This window comes from Ostrea edulis, chromosome 3 (genome assembly GCF_947568905.1).
Source record: "Ostrea edulis chromosome 3, xbOstEdul1.1, whole genome shotgun sequence".
Lineage (NCBI taxonomy): Eukaryota > Metazoa > Mollusca > Bivalvia > Ostreida > Ostreidae > Ostrea > Ostrea edulis.
The window spans coordinates 1,185,262-1,200,544 of NC_079166.1; the positions used below are offsets into that span (position 1 = coordinate 1,185,262).

Consider the following 15,283-nt stretch of genomic DNA (forward strand, 5'->3'; position numbering starts at 1 on the left):
ATATATACGGAGAGCTGGTTCTCTGAAGACCAGCCTCAGGATGTTGAGGCGAGAGAAGGGATCCCGAATGTTATTAGGGTGCAGGATGGGCGCAGGCTACATTAGAGCAGACTGAGGAGATGTTTGGTCACGGGTGTAAGGCCACCTTCACGGGGTCTAGCCCCATGACCAGGCATGTGCTAGAAAGTCACTGCCCTCTGAACCGGGGAAAATGGTGAGGTATCTCCGGGAGGTGACGAGGACCTTAGTGGTCCCCTCCAATCCGGGAGATACCAATGAGCGAGTGTTGGACCGTCTCCGTGGCCTCGTTCAACGGGGTTTCGGACCCGTGCAGTATGAATTTCGGGCGCGGAACCGAGTTCTGGCGAATGGCCTTACCAGGCACTTGGGCCTGGTACCCATCACCTGTGAGGATTTGGCCAGGTTTGGCCAAAGCCTCATCGTGCATACAGGTATGCTTGCGCATCCCAGGGTGTTGGCATCCCAGTTAAATCGGATGAACGCGAACAACCGAGAACGGTTGCGAACTCTCTGGGGGAGGTGGCCGGAGGAGGCAAATGGGGAATCCCTCACGGGTTAGAGTGTCCTATCCCCCTGTTCATGAGGATTGGGGGAGTTCCTGTACGGTTATGGTGGGACACCATATAGCGACACATACAGCCCCTAAGTCTGCGACTCCCACTATTCGGAGATATCTCCAGGTAGTGGACTCGCATTGGCATCCTACCAGGATGACCAATCCATTTGACCTCCAGGAGTCACTGGCTGAATATGTCAGGCGGCTCCCGGGGGACCCGAAGGTCCCAGTCGAGGTGGTTGGGGGTTGTACAGTGTATATAGATGGGGTTGGTCCCCCTCAGGAAACCGGGGAGAATGGTTGGGTTAGTGCAGTGGGGATACACCCCACACAGGTATCAGGGGTCAGCCTGGATCGCATCCACCAGTTTGTGGACAGTTGCATTAAGCATGGATGGGCCCTTGGGGAGGTGGGCCTAGACTACTTCAAGGGGGTTCGGTGGGGGAGCAGCGGTGGGTTCTGGGCCAGTTCTGTCGACTTGTGACCGCTGCAACACCCGTCGTGTTGCACTTGCGGGGGTGTTCCACGGACATTCTAGGGAGGGAGCCCATGTGGGATATGATGAGTATCCTCTCCTAGGCGGGCACTCCTCTATGGGTTCCGATCTACCTCCACTCGTTTTCCGGGGGCCCTGCGGAGGTGGAGGAGTGGCTCTCCACGGGGATAATTGTGTTCTTTGGGGTTAGCGGTCTCATCTTCTGGGCCTCCCCCGAACAGGTGGCGGGGTTTCTAAGGATCCCTTTGAACCGCCTCCTATTAGAAACGGATAGTCCGTACTTGCGCGTTGGACCAGGGGAGATGACCCCAGGCCAAATCAGTGCCACTTACATCCGGGTAGCGGAGGGTAGGAATGAGGGGCTGGCTGAGTTGGTGGCTGAGTTGGTGGCTGAGGTTAGACAAAACATCACTCTTTTATTTAGCCACCATCTCAGGGGGAATGTGCGCTAAGGTATTGTGTTATGCCCAGGGCGTATTGTACAGGGATACGAGCAAGACTAGCGTGAAAGTTGTTACGCTCAGGTACTTTGTTTTTATGGGGACCCAGCAGCCCTTCTAGTTTTTATACTTTGGACATCACCACAAAAAGGGGGTGGCGCTCCTGGTGAACTTGGTAATGAGTGACCCCGTTGTTGGTAGCGGGGGATAACGTTGGTGTGCCAGTGCGGTGACGTGCCTTCCTTATGTTCAGGTCTGGAGAGGTGTGTACGTTCCGTGTATCCATGGACCAAGTGTAACTCTGCGATGGGACTTTCATGTTTGTGGATTTTCTGTGATGTGCCATGTGACTGTGACATTTTATATGAAAACATTTCTTGAACTGTTAATATATTTTAGTTGATATTAAGATAAAGTTTATCTATGTCCATTGTAGCATTAGTCTGATTGTTGTAATTATTGTTTTAATGTTTTATTTTCAACACTGGCTATAGAGGGGTTTGGGGGTAAATTACATTAGTTTTTTTAGATAAGTCTACCAGGGGAGGATCTTTCTAATTCGGAATTGGGACATTCCTCCTCAAAACGGGGGGGGGGGGGGTATAGTGAAATTTGATTTCTAGATTAGGATAGGGGCGAATTCCCAGGGTACCCTTTTCCTTTTTACCGGAAGCGGGAACCCCGAATATCTCTCGATTCCGGGAACCCAAGGTGTAAGGTTGTATATTTGACCAGTGTGCATAATTGTCACCGTTATTGCTGATTATTGTTGATTAGTCCATTACATTTGATTTAACCAATTGATCAGGTGTTAGTGTCGTTCTATCTCACTCCGGGGATCACTTTATTGGCGTCTTAACTACAAACTTTGATTATATTATGTATCATTGTATCTGGCAAAGGTGATCAACAGATCTCTTCAGAGAATCAATGGAATATATACGATGGAGAAAAAAGCAAAAAGGTAAAAGTGTATGTCATTCTGTTTAGTGGATCTTCTTGATATGGAAGAAGGATCTCCTGGTTAGGTTTATTTCAAGGTAAATATTCGTATGCACTTTCTGCATCTACAAATAAAAGGTATATGTTCAGTATATAAACTTACTTAAAACGGTGATATCAACTGAAATTACTATGGTTTATAACAAGTATTGCACAACATTCAAAGTCGACATGACAAATTCCATTCATGTTTGTCCATGAAAATTGCCACAATAAACCGTTTCATGGTTATTGAATTTATGCTTCGCCGCGATTAAACTATCAATAATAAACCTTAGAATATGCCCATATCTTACCTCTCCTTTCGAAGGTAGCATGATGCTTTCCAGAACGTGCATGGTTATTGAGATAGCTTTTGAGGCACGTGTAAATGACAGCGTATTGTTCCTATCAAAGTGAAATACAACAAAGATATTATCCATAGATACACATAATTAAATTGCTAAATACCTAGAAGGAGTAACCATCTCCTGTTGACCAATCAAACCCATCATAATCCCTATATCTTGATCAGCAACCGGCAACCAAAATAGTTCTGTAAATTGGTATGGTTTACGACAGAAATCATTTAACCCAATGGTAGCTTGTATTTGCTAATTAGGTCATTACAGGGATCACAAACATATGCAAAATGCTTACTCTAAACGAAATAATTGAAACCCTTTAAGGTAGCGACGGATAGCAACCACGTGATCAGTAAAAATTGTGTATTTTCACGTGAATTCATTTTCCGGAATTCCTTACTCCATCATAGAATAGTCGAAAAACAAAAAGGGGTTCCGAAAGTGTTTTGTTGCTGTGACTGACTCGCCTACAGAAAATATGCACATACCACATAAGTATACGTCAATGTCTGTAATAATGGTAGATCAAATGTTTCATCTGTGTGAAACTTTTTGCTAATCGAAATGTTAAACCAACCACCAATCCATGTACATGGATGCGCTACGTAAACAAAGTTGTTGATTGATGCATCGTAATGTCCGAGTGCTGCATGCTGAGAGATTAAATACTGTTTATACAGTCATTGAGAGGCTAAACAAAGTTTCTTGCAAGAAGAGGAAGTTGGTGGATGCATTCAACTTGGACAACGAAATCATAGTTTCGTTTGGTGAGTGAAAAAAATGCCATAAATTTGTATTCAAAAGTTCAACTCACATTTCCTCTGCTATTTCACAACGCGATTTATAATAACATCTGTAAGTTTAAACACACGACATACAGTAGATGTATTATTTTGTATGTATATATGTATTCCATATGTGCATAAAATATAACTCCCACCTGTGCATGTGATTGTAAACGAACGGATGTCATGTAAAAAAAAAAAAAAAACATTTGTAAACATGGGCTCTCACAACTCTTTTATTAAGAAAATAATAATATCGTTATGAAAATAACCGTTACGAAAATAACATACCTTGAACTACATGTATAAAAGTAATGAAAAACAAATATCTGTATAGACCTACTATCTAGGGGTATGAGGGAACCGGATAAAAAGTGGAAGGGGGGGGGGGCATGTGTTGAATTATAATTCCCTAGACTATAGTATACATATACTATTACTTTGAAATTTCAGTGACCTAAGAAATATATCAAACCTGAAGTTTCGTGTTTCACACAAACATGTAGGTTGGCAAAACCTTTTTAAATAATGTAAATTAATCACAAGTCTGCATATGCCCTCTCATAGGCAAATGTATGCACTGTATGTATAAGTAAGATATGTATACTACACGTATGCCCTTCTCTTGACCCACATTTTGTAAATAAAACAGATATGATAAGTCTATGGCAGTTTATGAAAACATATATACATGTCATCTCATTGCAATTTATAATTTTGAAACATCAGTATTTAAATTTTAACTGAATATGTGTTGAGACACAGTTTTAAAATTCACATTGTCTGACGCAATCTAATTACTCAATGGTATAATATAGACCTAACTGTGCAAATATCAATTATGATGATCTTTTTTCTAGGCATCAGCCTGAGGACCAATGGAGGTTAGATAGGACCAGTGCAGGTTGAAGTGGATTTCGAGTCAACAAGTATAACAGCAAGAGAGGTACTATATTTTTTTTATAAACATTTGTAAAGACAATTCTGAGTATATCAGATATTCATCTTTTTTGCTATATTTAAATATATTTATCTATATTTTGAACAGGTACTCCATTTACAGTGATGATGACATATCCCCATGACCCCCACAACTCCACAAATTTAAAAATGTTTGATCAAGTTCCGAAGATTAAATAACTACTGCAAAATTTGGGACTGGATGAAAAACATTAATTCACTTATATGAGCTCAGAGCAGTGGATGTTATGCAACATACTTTAAACTAAATTGTGAATTTAAGGGAAAACAAGTACATGTACTCGTATATTACAAGTACATGCCTTTTGAAAGACAATAATAATGCATAGATGTAAAGGAAATTTCAATGTTGATTATTCTTTCTTAGATATATTAGTAAAAAATGTGCACATGATAGAATATCAATTTTATAACTTCAATCAATGTGTTTGAATTTTCCTTGTAATTCAAAATTTAGTTGAAACATACATCATAGATACATTAATGTATATCAAATGTTTAGAAAAGTTTCATAATGGAACTAATTCACCCCCCCCCCCTTATACATACAGTGAACATAGACCTTCACCTGGGGAAAACTTCAGTTAGTTAATGCAATATACATGTACATGCATTCTCAGTTATCCAATAGTGAGTTTTTGGTTCCATGTGAAACTACAATTAGAAATCTTAAACTTATGAAAGACACACCTATCTGTGAGGGCAAGATGACTCAGATGGACTTACATGTAGTGATCCATGGGCAGTCCATAGGTCTCTTTCTATTGATATTAATTATTTATTGAAATATGAAATGATTATTTAAACATATTTGGTGTATTATACTGTATAGTGATATAAATTTCTATCAAAAAATATGTATAGGTAATAGATTTGGTTAAGTTATTACAAGAAATTGTATGAAAAATAACTAAATATTTAGGCAATCATTGTGAGTACGAAAAGGTCAACTGCAATAGCACACACTATATATTATTATCAAATGGCTCATAGAAACTTCTAGTATTGTGAGTTTGAATGCTCAATATGGTAATTTGGGAATGCTTAATCATTTAAGGTCAATAGTTTATATCTGCTGACTGTATCTCTTAAAATTCATTTCTAGAAGGGAGGGGGTAGGGTTACAAAATCTGACATAGTTTCAGATTAAACCTCATTTGGTATATTTTTTTCTATTTAATATTTTAGATACTACTTGACTTATTGTAAAAATGAAATAAAATCAGAAATTTTATGAGCAGAATTTTGTTGTTGTCAGAAAATGTATGCCTGATTGTATTTGAGAACCGCCATATTTATGGTAAATTTGGCCAATTGCCAAGTCGAATCATGCCAATGTTTTCCTTAGATGCATTTTAAATTTCTAATCCATGTTGATTTTTTATCTGTTTGTGTTTAATTTACATAACTATATATGACAAACAATATTTCTGGTGTCAATAAAATTTTTATTGGCTTTTGTGTTAATTTGCTCAATTTTGGCATTTTTTGCCTTTTGGGGCTGCAAAAGAGGGGATTTCAATCTCGCTTTCCTCGAAAATTAACCTGATTACTTTTGTTGATTTTTTGATATGTTTTAGGATAAAGTCAAAATGTTATAATAAATAAAATTGAAAAAAATTCAATGAGCGGTTTTTTGGGGGCTAGCTATCAATAGCTACCTTAAGGGTGTACTCTCGTGGTACTTTTACCGCGAGTGAGTCTCCATACTTTTTAAAGTCGTAACTATGGGGATGCGTGTGTTTTATTTCGTATGCACAAAGAAGAACATCAATATCTGTTTTTATTTGTAAATAATGTTAATAAACTAACAAAAATTAATTAAAACATGACAATGTTTTACTTATTTTCTCATTTTACGACATTCATGATGACGTTACGATTGTAAACAAACTCGAGCTCGAAGACGCACACTGTACGATGTCGGATTTAGTCTATTCTAAAGCAGTCCAGAAACATACATGGGCGATTCGTTAGAAGTAAAACGACAGTTGTAGATCAGTCTCCATCCGATATTCTCACAAGTGAGTGGCAGACAAAGAAAATTACAGACAAGCAGGCACAACCACGCACATGGTGACTGGTGACACACTACAGTACAGTACTGTACAGTGTCAGACGAGAGGGAGGAATGAAAGGATGTTAGCGATGTAGTATTCGAATCAGAGGCTGCTGATATAGTATTGAATGAATTTGTAAGTTTTTCAATATACAAGAATTTTTTTTTATGAAAATAAAATCTACAAACTATGTAGATCTGTACCTAAATTGATCTGCGATCTTCCCGATCCCGCCTAGTCGGTCACGAGCGAATCTCGCTCCCAACGTTCAATGTATCATTATTGAAGCATCATTTTGATTAAAAAGTGTAATCTATATCATTGTTTTAAAAAATCGCCAAAGTATACAGCGAATTTAATTCATTAAAAAGAGTTCAAAGGGAAAAGGGGGGTTTCTCCCATCTAGAGAATTATGGCGCGCCATTCCTGTACAAATTAGTTGAAACAAAAGATAATTTTGTTGACTATATATACATGTATAGATATGTCTTTTGGGGGGCTACTAGATCGATAATTTGTTTCTAATCAGTTCTGGAAAATTATAATTAAATTATTTTATCAAAATTTTATTTTAATTATTCCTTCAAAGTGTAATTGTCAAAAAGTTTTAATAATGTTAAAATTTGTTTATAGGGTATTAAAATGCACATTAAAAAAAAAAATCCTGAATAGAATTTTAGCATATATTTCATAAACAGTCATTTATGCGCGAACAAATTCATATATAACATTTTGCCTAAGAAATTCTTTTAGAGTAACAATTTGTTGGGCAAGGCATTAAAACATAATCCCTGGTTAGACAAAAATTGGAGTTAGTTGAAGTTGGTGTATTAGCAGTCTGGTGGTAAAACTAATAGTATATTCTGTTCTATTGTTAAGAATTTACAGTATTGATAGAAATTGAGTTCCAGTGTTTGCTTTTTAGCTACATCCATTTGGTAACCACAGTGAGAGGAATGAGTTATGCTATCATCATATGAAAAACCATACCAGGAAGTGCAGATTTCTTCCTCATGGCCACATGGAAATTGACTGTTAAAAGTAGTTTCTGGATAATAACTCAAATACTTTACATTCTATTCAAACCAAATTTGGACATATGGATACATACAAAGACAGAAAGATGCCTATCAATTTTGGGGTCAGAAGGTCAAAGATCAAGGTCACAGTGCATGGAAATTAGAAAATCCTGATGCGGGGGATAAGTTTTACACATTCTGTAGTTATAAATGAATTAGTATTGTATATATGCATATATTATTTATGTTTTCTGATTATTTATCATATAATGAAATACATATGTAGAATTTGTAAATATGAATTAAAAAATACACATTTTATAACAAATCATATATTGTTATTGTTTAGAATGTATGTCAGTGTAAGAAGGGGGTGGGGACACAAAATGGTTCAAATCTTTGTTCCAATGCACACTACCCCACACATTTTTTTCATTTAAATTAAGCAAAAATATGATTCAAATCTACATTAGTAATTTCAGAAAAAGTTTGATACAGATATTCTCCCTAGGTTGATTTTTTTGATGAAATAGGTCTTCAGATTTGTGTGATATTTTATACAAATATGTTAATTAATACTTCATTTTTTATAGAATTGGTGATACATTTTATGCAAAAGTTATTGAAATAATCAATTATGCTTAATTTACATAAAATAAAAGAAAGCCAAGATTATTCTGTCCTTAATATTTGTTTTATAGTGTGTTTCTTGTGAAAATTGGTGATTTTCATGAAAAATTAAGTTTCAGCAAAGGGACAACTTTGAGGGGCTGTAATTCTTTAAAGTCCACACTAACATACTCTTTTTTATGTTTTAAATGTCTTTCGGATAAAGATGTATCAGTTCAAATGGTTTATCAAAAAAGTTTGATACTTCTGAAAAAAATTCAAACCAGGAGAGAACATCCTTAATATTAACTGTCCCATAACTGAACTCGTCATAGTCTCTTCAAAATACAATGAATGCGTAAACAGCTCGTTCTGAAGGATACAGTTAAAAATTGACTGAAAATAAGAAGTCAACAGTGACAGGTACTTAAGGACTTGGAAACACAAGATAGGTAATCATTACATTTGAAATCTTCACCATCAATATATATTATTCAACGAAGGATTTTTTTTCAATTCAATAAAAATATCACACCAGGTAAGTTGATATCATTTTAGTCCTTACGTCAACAAATAATTAGGTCGATATCATATTCGCACAAAACATTATTGTGCTCCAGTGAGAGTTTTACATATGCTATTTGACGAAGCCACAGTTAGTCTATACTTGGATTTTCAACACTTGAATATAGATTGAACTCTATGATAATGGATGTTACCAATCGCAGCCTCTTTAAACCACCATGGATCATGAGTGATATTCATTCCGAATCATGCCGACAGTTTTATAAGATCTTTACAAACAAAGGAATATATACCATCAACACAAGCAACATTTTTCGTCATAAGAGTTCAGTCGTGTATTCCAAATTATTTTAAGTTCAAGTCTACACTCTGTTTTTGCTACAAATAGACTTCTACTGCATCCAAACTTTAATTGTAAACAAATTTGCAGTGCCTAGATATGACCATCTTATTCGTAAACCACCTACATGTTCTTGTTCTTTCTCTTCCTTCAACTACAGTCCAGTTGGATATGCCATTACTGGTGATGTTGATATAGTTGAAAATGAAGACCTCACATCACTTATTTGAGTTATAGTCCCCGAGGGTTTCTACATCTCAGTAGCTAAGTACTTCGTTACTAGCTTGAAAATACGAATGTATATTTAATTGCTGTGTTAAAATTTAGAAATTCATTTCAAAATTAAGGATTATTTCCCTCAAGCACAGCTCTTATCCTTAGACGAATTTGACTCCACTTCTGGCACTCTGCTTTTTCCTAAAATAGTTCTTACAAGTTTATTATTATTTCGGATTCAAACATTTCGGTTGAGCATCACTGAAGATAAATTATTTGTCGAAATACGCATTTAGTGCATCAAAATTGGTACCGTATAAGTTTTACATTATTCTAAAACACAGGTCCTAAATACAGAGAACATCGGTATTTCAATTGACGACAGCAATTCATATTTTATAATCCAATTGGGATCCAAGTTAGATTAGGTCCTCAGCGCCCCTTGCTTGTCATAAGAGGCGACTAAATAGGGCGGTCCTTCTGATGAGACCGCAAAAAATCAGGCCCCGTGTCACAGCAAGTGTAGCACGATAAAGATCCCTCCCTGCTCAAAGGTCATAAGCGTCGAACACAGGTCTAAATTCGCCAGCCCTTTACTGGCAATGGTGACGGTTCCATATGAGTAAAATATTCTCGAGAGGGACGTTAAACAATATTCAATCAATCAATTCATCCCTATTATGAATTATGTCGAAGAGTATGCCAGACGATGAGCTCAATATGAAAAAGAAGAACTTGATACATTGTCAGAATGGGTTAAAAGCATAAGAGGAATATAAAAATCCCGCATTCGACATATCAAAACAAAAGTACGTATCATATGTCTTTCTGTGTTCAGTAAATCAGAAGTGATAAAACAATTAGATAAGTTACATGAGGAAACGGTTTTGGTTCCAGCTGACAAACCTTGTAACAACATTGTTTTTATTTGTAAGGCTCATTGTTACAACTGTATTTAAACGAACTAGGCATTTATTCCACTTTTGGTAATCGTACTTATACTCCAACTGCCCTTTCAAAACATAAAATTCTTCAAAATCATGCTTCAGTTTTAGACACATTTAATATCCCAGTCAATGGGTCGGATGAATATGAGTTACCGTAGTTATACTCGATTCCTAAATTTCCTAAAAGCCCTTACAAACAAAGATACATTTTTGGATACATTACGTGCTTTACTTTGTTTTTATTTCTTTGTTCCTCACGAAAATATTAACACCTGTGAAGGTGAAACGTCAAACGTACTCTTTGACTACATATGCCAGAGGTGGTGCAAATCAAATCTGGATTTTAAAAACTTCTAAAGAAGGTTTAGTAAATTTGAAATAGCAAAATGTTTCTCATAGCAACAACATCAAAACGTATGACTTTTCAAAACTTTGCACGACCATTCCCCACGATAAATTTAAACCTAGACTTTTTGAAATCCTATACAGTTGCTTCTTCAAAAAAAATGGAAAACGGGAGAATTCATATGTAGTGACCAGTCATCCCAAAATTACATTGTTAAACACAACTCTGATTCCTGGCACAGGTACTCTGAAGTTGAAATCAAACATATGCTAGTGTTCCCCATGGGCACGATTTATGCACCTTTGTTAGCAAACATGTTTTTATATTCCTATCAAGCAGAACTAATTCAAAAACTTCTACGTGAGAAGGAAACATCTCTTGTTTCTTGCTGTGGCCTTCAATTCCCTGTGAACTCTAAATAAAAGACACAACATAGTCGTACAATACTTCCTCATACTTGGGTATTCTATTAAAAGTAGATATCAACAGCATACTAACAACTCAAATTTATGACAAACGGGATGATTTCAGCTTCTCCATCGTCAATTTCCAATATTTAAGTATCACTGTTCCGTTATCATCTACATATGCTGTTTGTATCTCTAAATTGATTTCATACGGTAGAGCTTATTCTGTGTATGGTCGGTTTTTTTTTATCGAGGCGCATTACCGACAAACAAGTTGATGATGCAGGGGTTTCAACAGTCTCGTTTTATTGTTAGCATTTCACAAATTCTATGGTCGTCATAACGATCTAGTTTGACAATACAACTTATCATTGGATAACGTCTGACGTATTTCATACCGATTGTTAGACCGGTCTTGTCATACTGATTTTGACTACGGATAACTCCGTTTATCTGATTCAGATATTGGGTTCACGGCGGGTATGATTGGTCGACAGGGAATGTTTACTTCTCCTAGGCACCTGCCCCCACCTCTAGTGTGTCGAGGGGTCCGTGTTGGTCCAACTCTATTTTACTTATGATATTAATTACTGTACGTTATCTTCACCTTTCGTCTTTCTGGTACAATAGTAAAAAAGGCGAGAATTAATTTGTAATGATGTATTAGGGAACAATACAGATTTAGTGTGGCGACAGCTGATATCCTTTTACATCAGCCACAAATCTATCTGATGTTCGGCGTGTGAAATGCATATGTTCCACAAAGCCCTTGAAAGTTGTATGATATAATCACGTGACAACCAGTACTTTACATCACAGTGGACAGTACAATATATGCATTCTCTCCTATATCATGTTCGCGGGTAGGTTAAGGATTCCCTTATAGAATATCACAGTGAACTTTATGCCTTTACTTCTCCGAATTACCAATGTATGACGTCATAATGGACAATGGTGTCAAGTCACTGCAAACTTGAGCTGTTATGACGGGGAGAGTGTCAAAAACTTTAGACCTTATTTCAAACTGCCTGTAAGATGTCAGAACGCTATTGCAAAATTCACGTGTCTGAATTGTATTTTAATATCTTATATGTCCGAATATTTTGAAATAGTTTGTTTCAGTACCCTTGATTGAAATTCAGCGTGGTTAAACTGCTTTCGAAAAATATACTTTTGCAATGTGCTCTGTTTTATACCAGTGGTAAGAGGTAGAATTTATGATGTGTTTATAAAAGAGTCCAACGCAGGCAATTTATGAGGATTCATTTGAGATCTTTTACGGAAATCGTAAGAGGAGTTTCTTCTCTACCCAAATCTTGCTTGGGTAAATGTGTGATGGCTTTGTTTGAATACAGATTACCCTCAAATGTGTAGGTAAGTGTGTCGGTAAGTTGAACTCTTCATGAAATACGTGTATTTTGTACGCAAGTAATACTACCATTTTACCCAAGCAAATTTCGGGTACACAAGGATACGGTGAGTTCATTTATCAAACAAAAATTTAAAAATAATTGTTAAATTAGCTGCGCTGAAGCGATTTATGTGAAACACTTCAAACAATTATAAATGACCGTCACGTGATCAACGAAGTCATGTGATATCATAACAGATATGCTAATATATAGCTGAGAGAACCTTCTATATAAATTGTCTTTACTTAAGTATATAAATTACAAGTGAAAACCAAAAACCGACCTCGCAATCCAACATACGTTTTGAACGCACTTCAAACTCCGGGAAGCCTTAAAATAGCTGCGTTGTCAGAATAAAACAGAGCTCGCCGGGAAGTGTAGCACTACTTAACATACGGCCTTCAGTTCAAAAGGTTACAGTTTTTGTGAAGCAGGTCAAAATCCAAGGTCTGATGTATTGGTACCAAATAAAAGGCCTTGTCGCAATGCAAGTATAAGCCATATTCCCCTTGTTTTTTGAAAAGCAGGTCAGTTGAAGGTCAAGATTCTATATCAAATGTCTTGTTATCAAATAAAAGAGATGGCCATACGTCTGAGAAATATTAAAGTTATTCCCTCTTGGATCAAAACATACACCAAGGATACCATGTTTGAAAAGTAAATTAAAATCCATGGTCACGGTCAAAAGCCTTGATGCCAAATGAATGGGTTTACAATGAGACTTTATGTGTAAAATATCAAAGTTACAAACCCTTTGATTCGGAATGAAAGGCCTAGTCCTAGAGTATCCACAGGTGAAATACCAAAGCACTATCTACTGCTTCAAAATGTTATTTTTTTCCCTTAAAGTCTGACGTTGACACTGCCGTCAATATCAGAGTCATGACATTAACCCTCCGGATATTCGTCCCGCAGGGCTACAACAAAATGGCAATATAGTTTGTACAGCAGTTGTACAAACTTATTTTCATATTATCCGTGTGTTATTACACACAGCTTGATGATAAAAATCTGTCATGATATAAAAGTAATAACTTTCATGAATTAATGAAATGAGAATGAGTATGAAAAGGGAAGATAACGAATAGTGATCAACCTCATAACTTTTATAAGCAATACAAAATAGAGAATTGGGCAAACATGGACCCTCTGGAGACCAGAGGTGGGATCAGGTGCATTGGAGGAACAACCATCCCCTCTCGATCAGTCATACCCGCAGTGAGCCCTGTATCTTGATCAGGTAAACGGAGTTATCCGTAATCAAAATCAGTGTGCCAAGAACGGCTTAACATTCGTTATGAAACACATCAGACGGCATTTGACCCAATTATAGGTTGTATTTGCAAACTAGATCATTATAGATCATATATGAATTGCTAGCTAAAAATGAGTATGAAATACTAACACTAAGATGAATAAGTATGAAATAATGACACATTTGGTCTTTTGGATTATAGAGTATCAAAAGGTATTACATCTGCTTTGATGTACGTTCTGATTACAGATTATTCTTTATATATTGCGGTGTCTGAGTGTTATACGTTCCGAAAAATCTTAATAAAAGTGAATAACACATTTCCTGATTACTTTCGTTCATTAATACCTCTGTGGTTACGGCATCCATTCTTTCGCTCATGATGGTGAAGGTGGACCCGTAAACGTCAATGCTATTGACACCAGACTCAATTAACTTAACAAGGTAATCCACCAGAACAAATATTCCGCTGTAGTCTATACCGACACTGAAATATATCCATGTGTATTCTAATTAGTCCGTACATGTCAAGACTTTTCCATATCACAGAGGTTTTAAAGTGTGATATATTGCTGATTATTTGTCAGTAGTTTTGAAATACACTGCTTACTAACCATCCACTGTGTACAACATATGGCCCATTACTTTGTAGTTTGGAGTTGTTTGATGCTACAAGATTTATGCGATTAAGGAGTTCCTCTGACATGTTGACCATTTGCAGACCGTATGCATGAAAGTGATTTACATTCTTTAGCTGCTTCCCCTGGAAGATTAAAAATCATGTGTGATCTTTCATTGCATTGTCATACCATATTATCATCATTATCATAAATCATTGATACAGTTTTTTCCTTATTTTATGATAGATCGCAAAATTACCTTAGATAACTTGATTTTACGTAATACCACTTTTTCTAGGACGGTGAAAGTTGCTACGAGTTCCACATCGATTCCACCAACAGTGTGGACTGCTCCATCGGTTGTAGGAAAATACCATTTCTCCTGGAGAATTGTAGGTATCAACCAATGTAGATTATCTGATTTTATACCAATCTTAAAACATCAGACGATTTTTTTTTAATTCATGGCGTATAACATGTAGTATTGATCAAGACATTTTATCTGTGCTCTTAGTTAAAGAACAAATATACGTTTATAGCAGTTTCCTTGCACACAGATTTGAGCAGTTCGTGAAGAAAAGATACACATTGTATGGCCTTTTTATTATTATCTAACTTTGGTATGCATAAAATGAGTGTCTCTGCTTATAAAAAGATTTCCCAAAGTTTCGAAACGTTAATTTTGTCGTTGGATTGTGAATCTGATATTATTTTTTTTAGTATGTGAACATAGATGAAGTAAATGAATCGTTGCATATTCAAATGCAAGGTTATGATTTCTTTGTCACATCAAAACAACGTAAGTAATATTCTAGTTCCTTAGAACTTGTCCAAAAAGAAATTGTACATTTATCAGACAGGGATACAAAAGATTATATTTCAATCAAGTCTCACTTCATGTC

General features: G+C 36.3%; 1 protein-coding gene and 1 long non-coding RNA gene across 2 annotated transcripts in view; one reads left to right on the forward strand and one right to left on the reverse strand.

Annotated features, from left to right (window-relative positions):
* Positions 1-2,258: 2,258 nt before the first annotated feature.
* The window catches only part of LOC125673401 (receptor-type tyrosine-protein phosphatase O-like), a 28,689-nt gene continuing 15,664 nt past the window's right edge, over positions 2,259-15,283 (reverse strand). Inside the window, exons 12-16 of the mRNA XM_056159688.1 lie at positions 14,641-14,763; positions 14,376-14,524; positions 14,110-14,248; positions 2,812-2,902; positions 2,259-2,580 (exon numbers count right to left, since the gene is read on the reverse strand). Coding sequence (XP_056015663.1) covers positions 2,549-2,580; positions 2,812-2,902; positions 14,110-14,248; positions 14,376-14,524; positions 14,641-14,763 — 534 coding nt within the window. The 3' untranslated portion in view covers positions 2,259-2,548. The remainder of the gene's footprint in view (positions 2,581-2,811; positions 2,903-14,109; positions 14,249-14,375; positions 14,525-14,640; positions 14,764-15,283) is intronic.
* On the forward strand, positions 3,267-4,895 carry LOC125673416 (uncharacterized). The gene is made up of 3 exons (XR_007369527.2): positions 3,267-3,626; positions 4,505-4,590; positions 4,693-4,895. It is a non-coding gene; the product is annotated as an uncharacterized LOC125673416 (long non-coding RNA).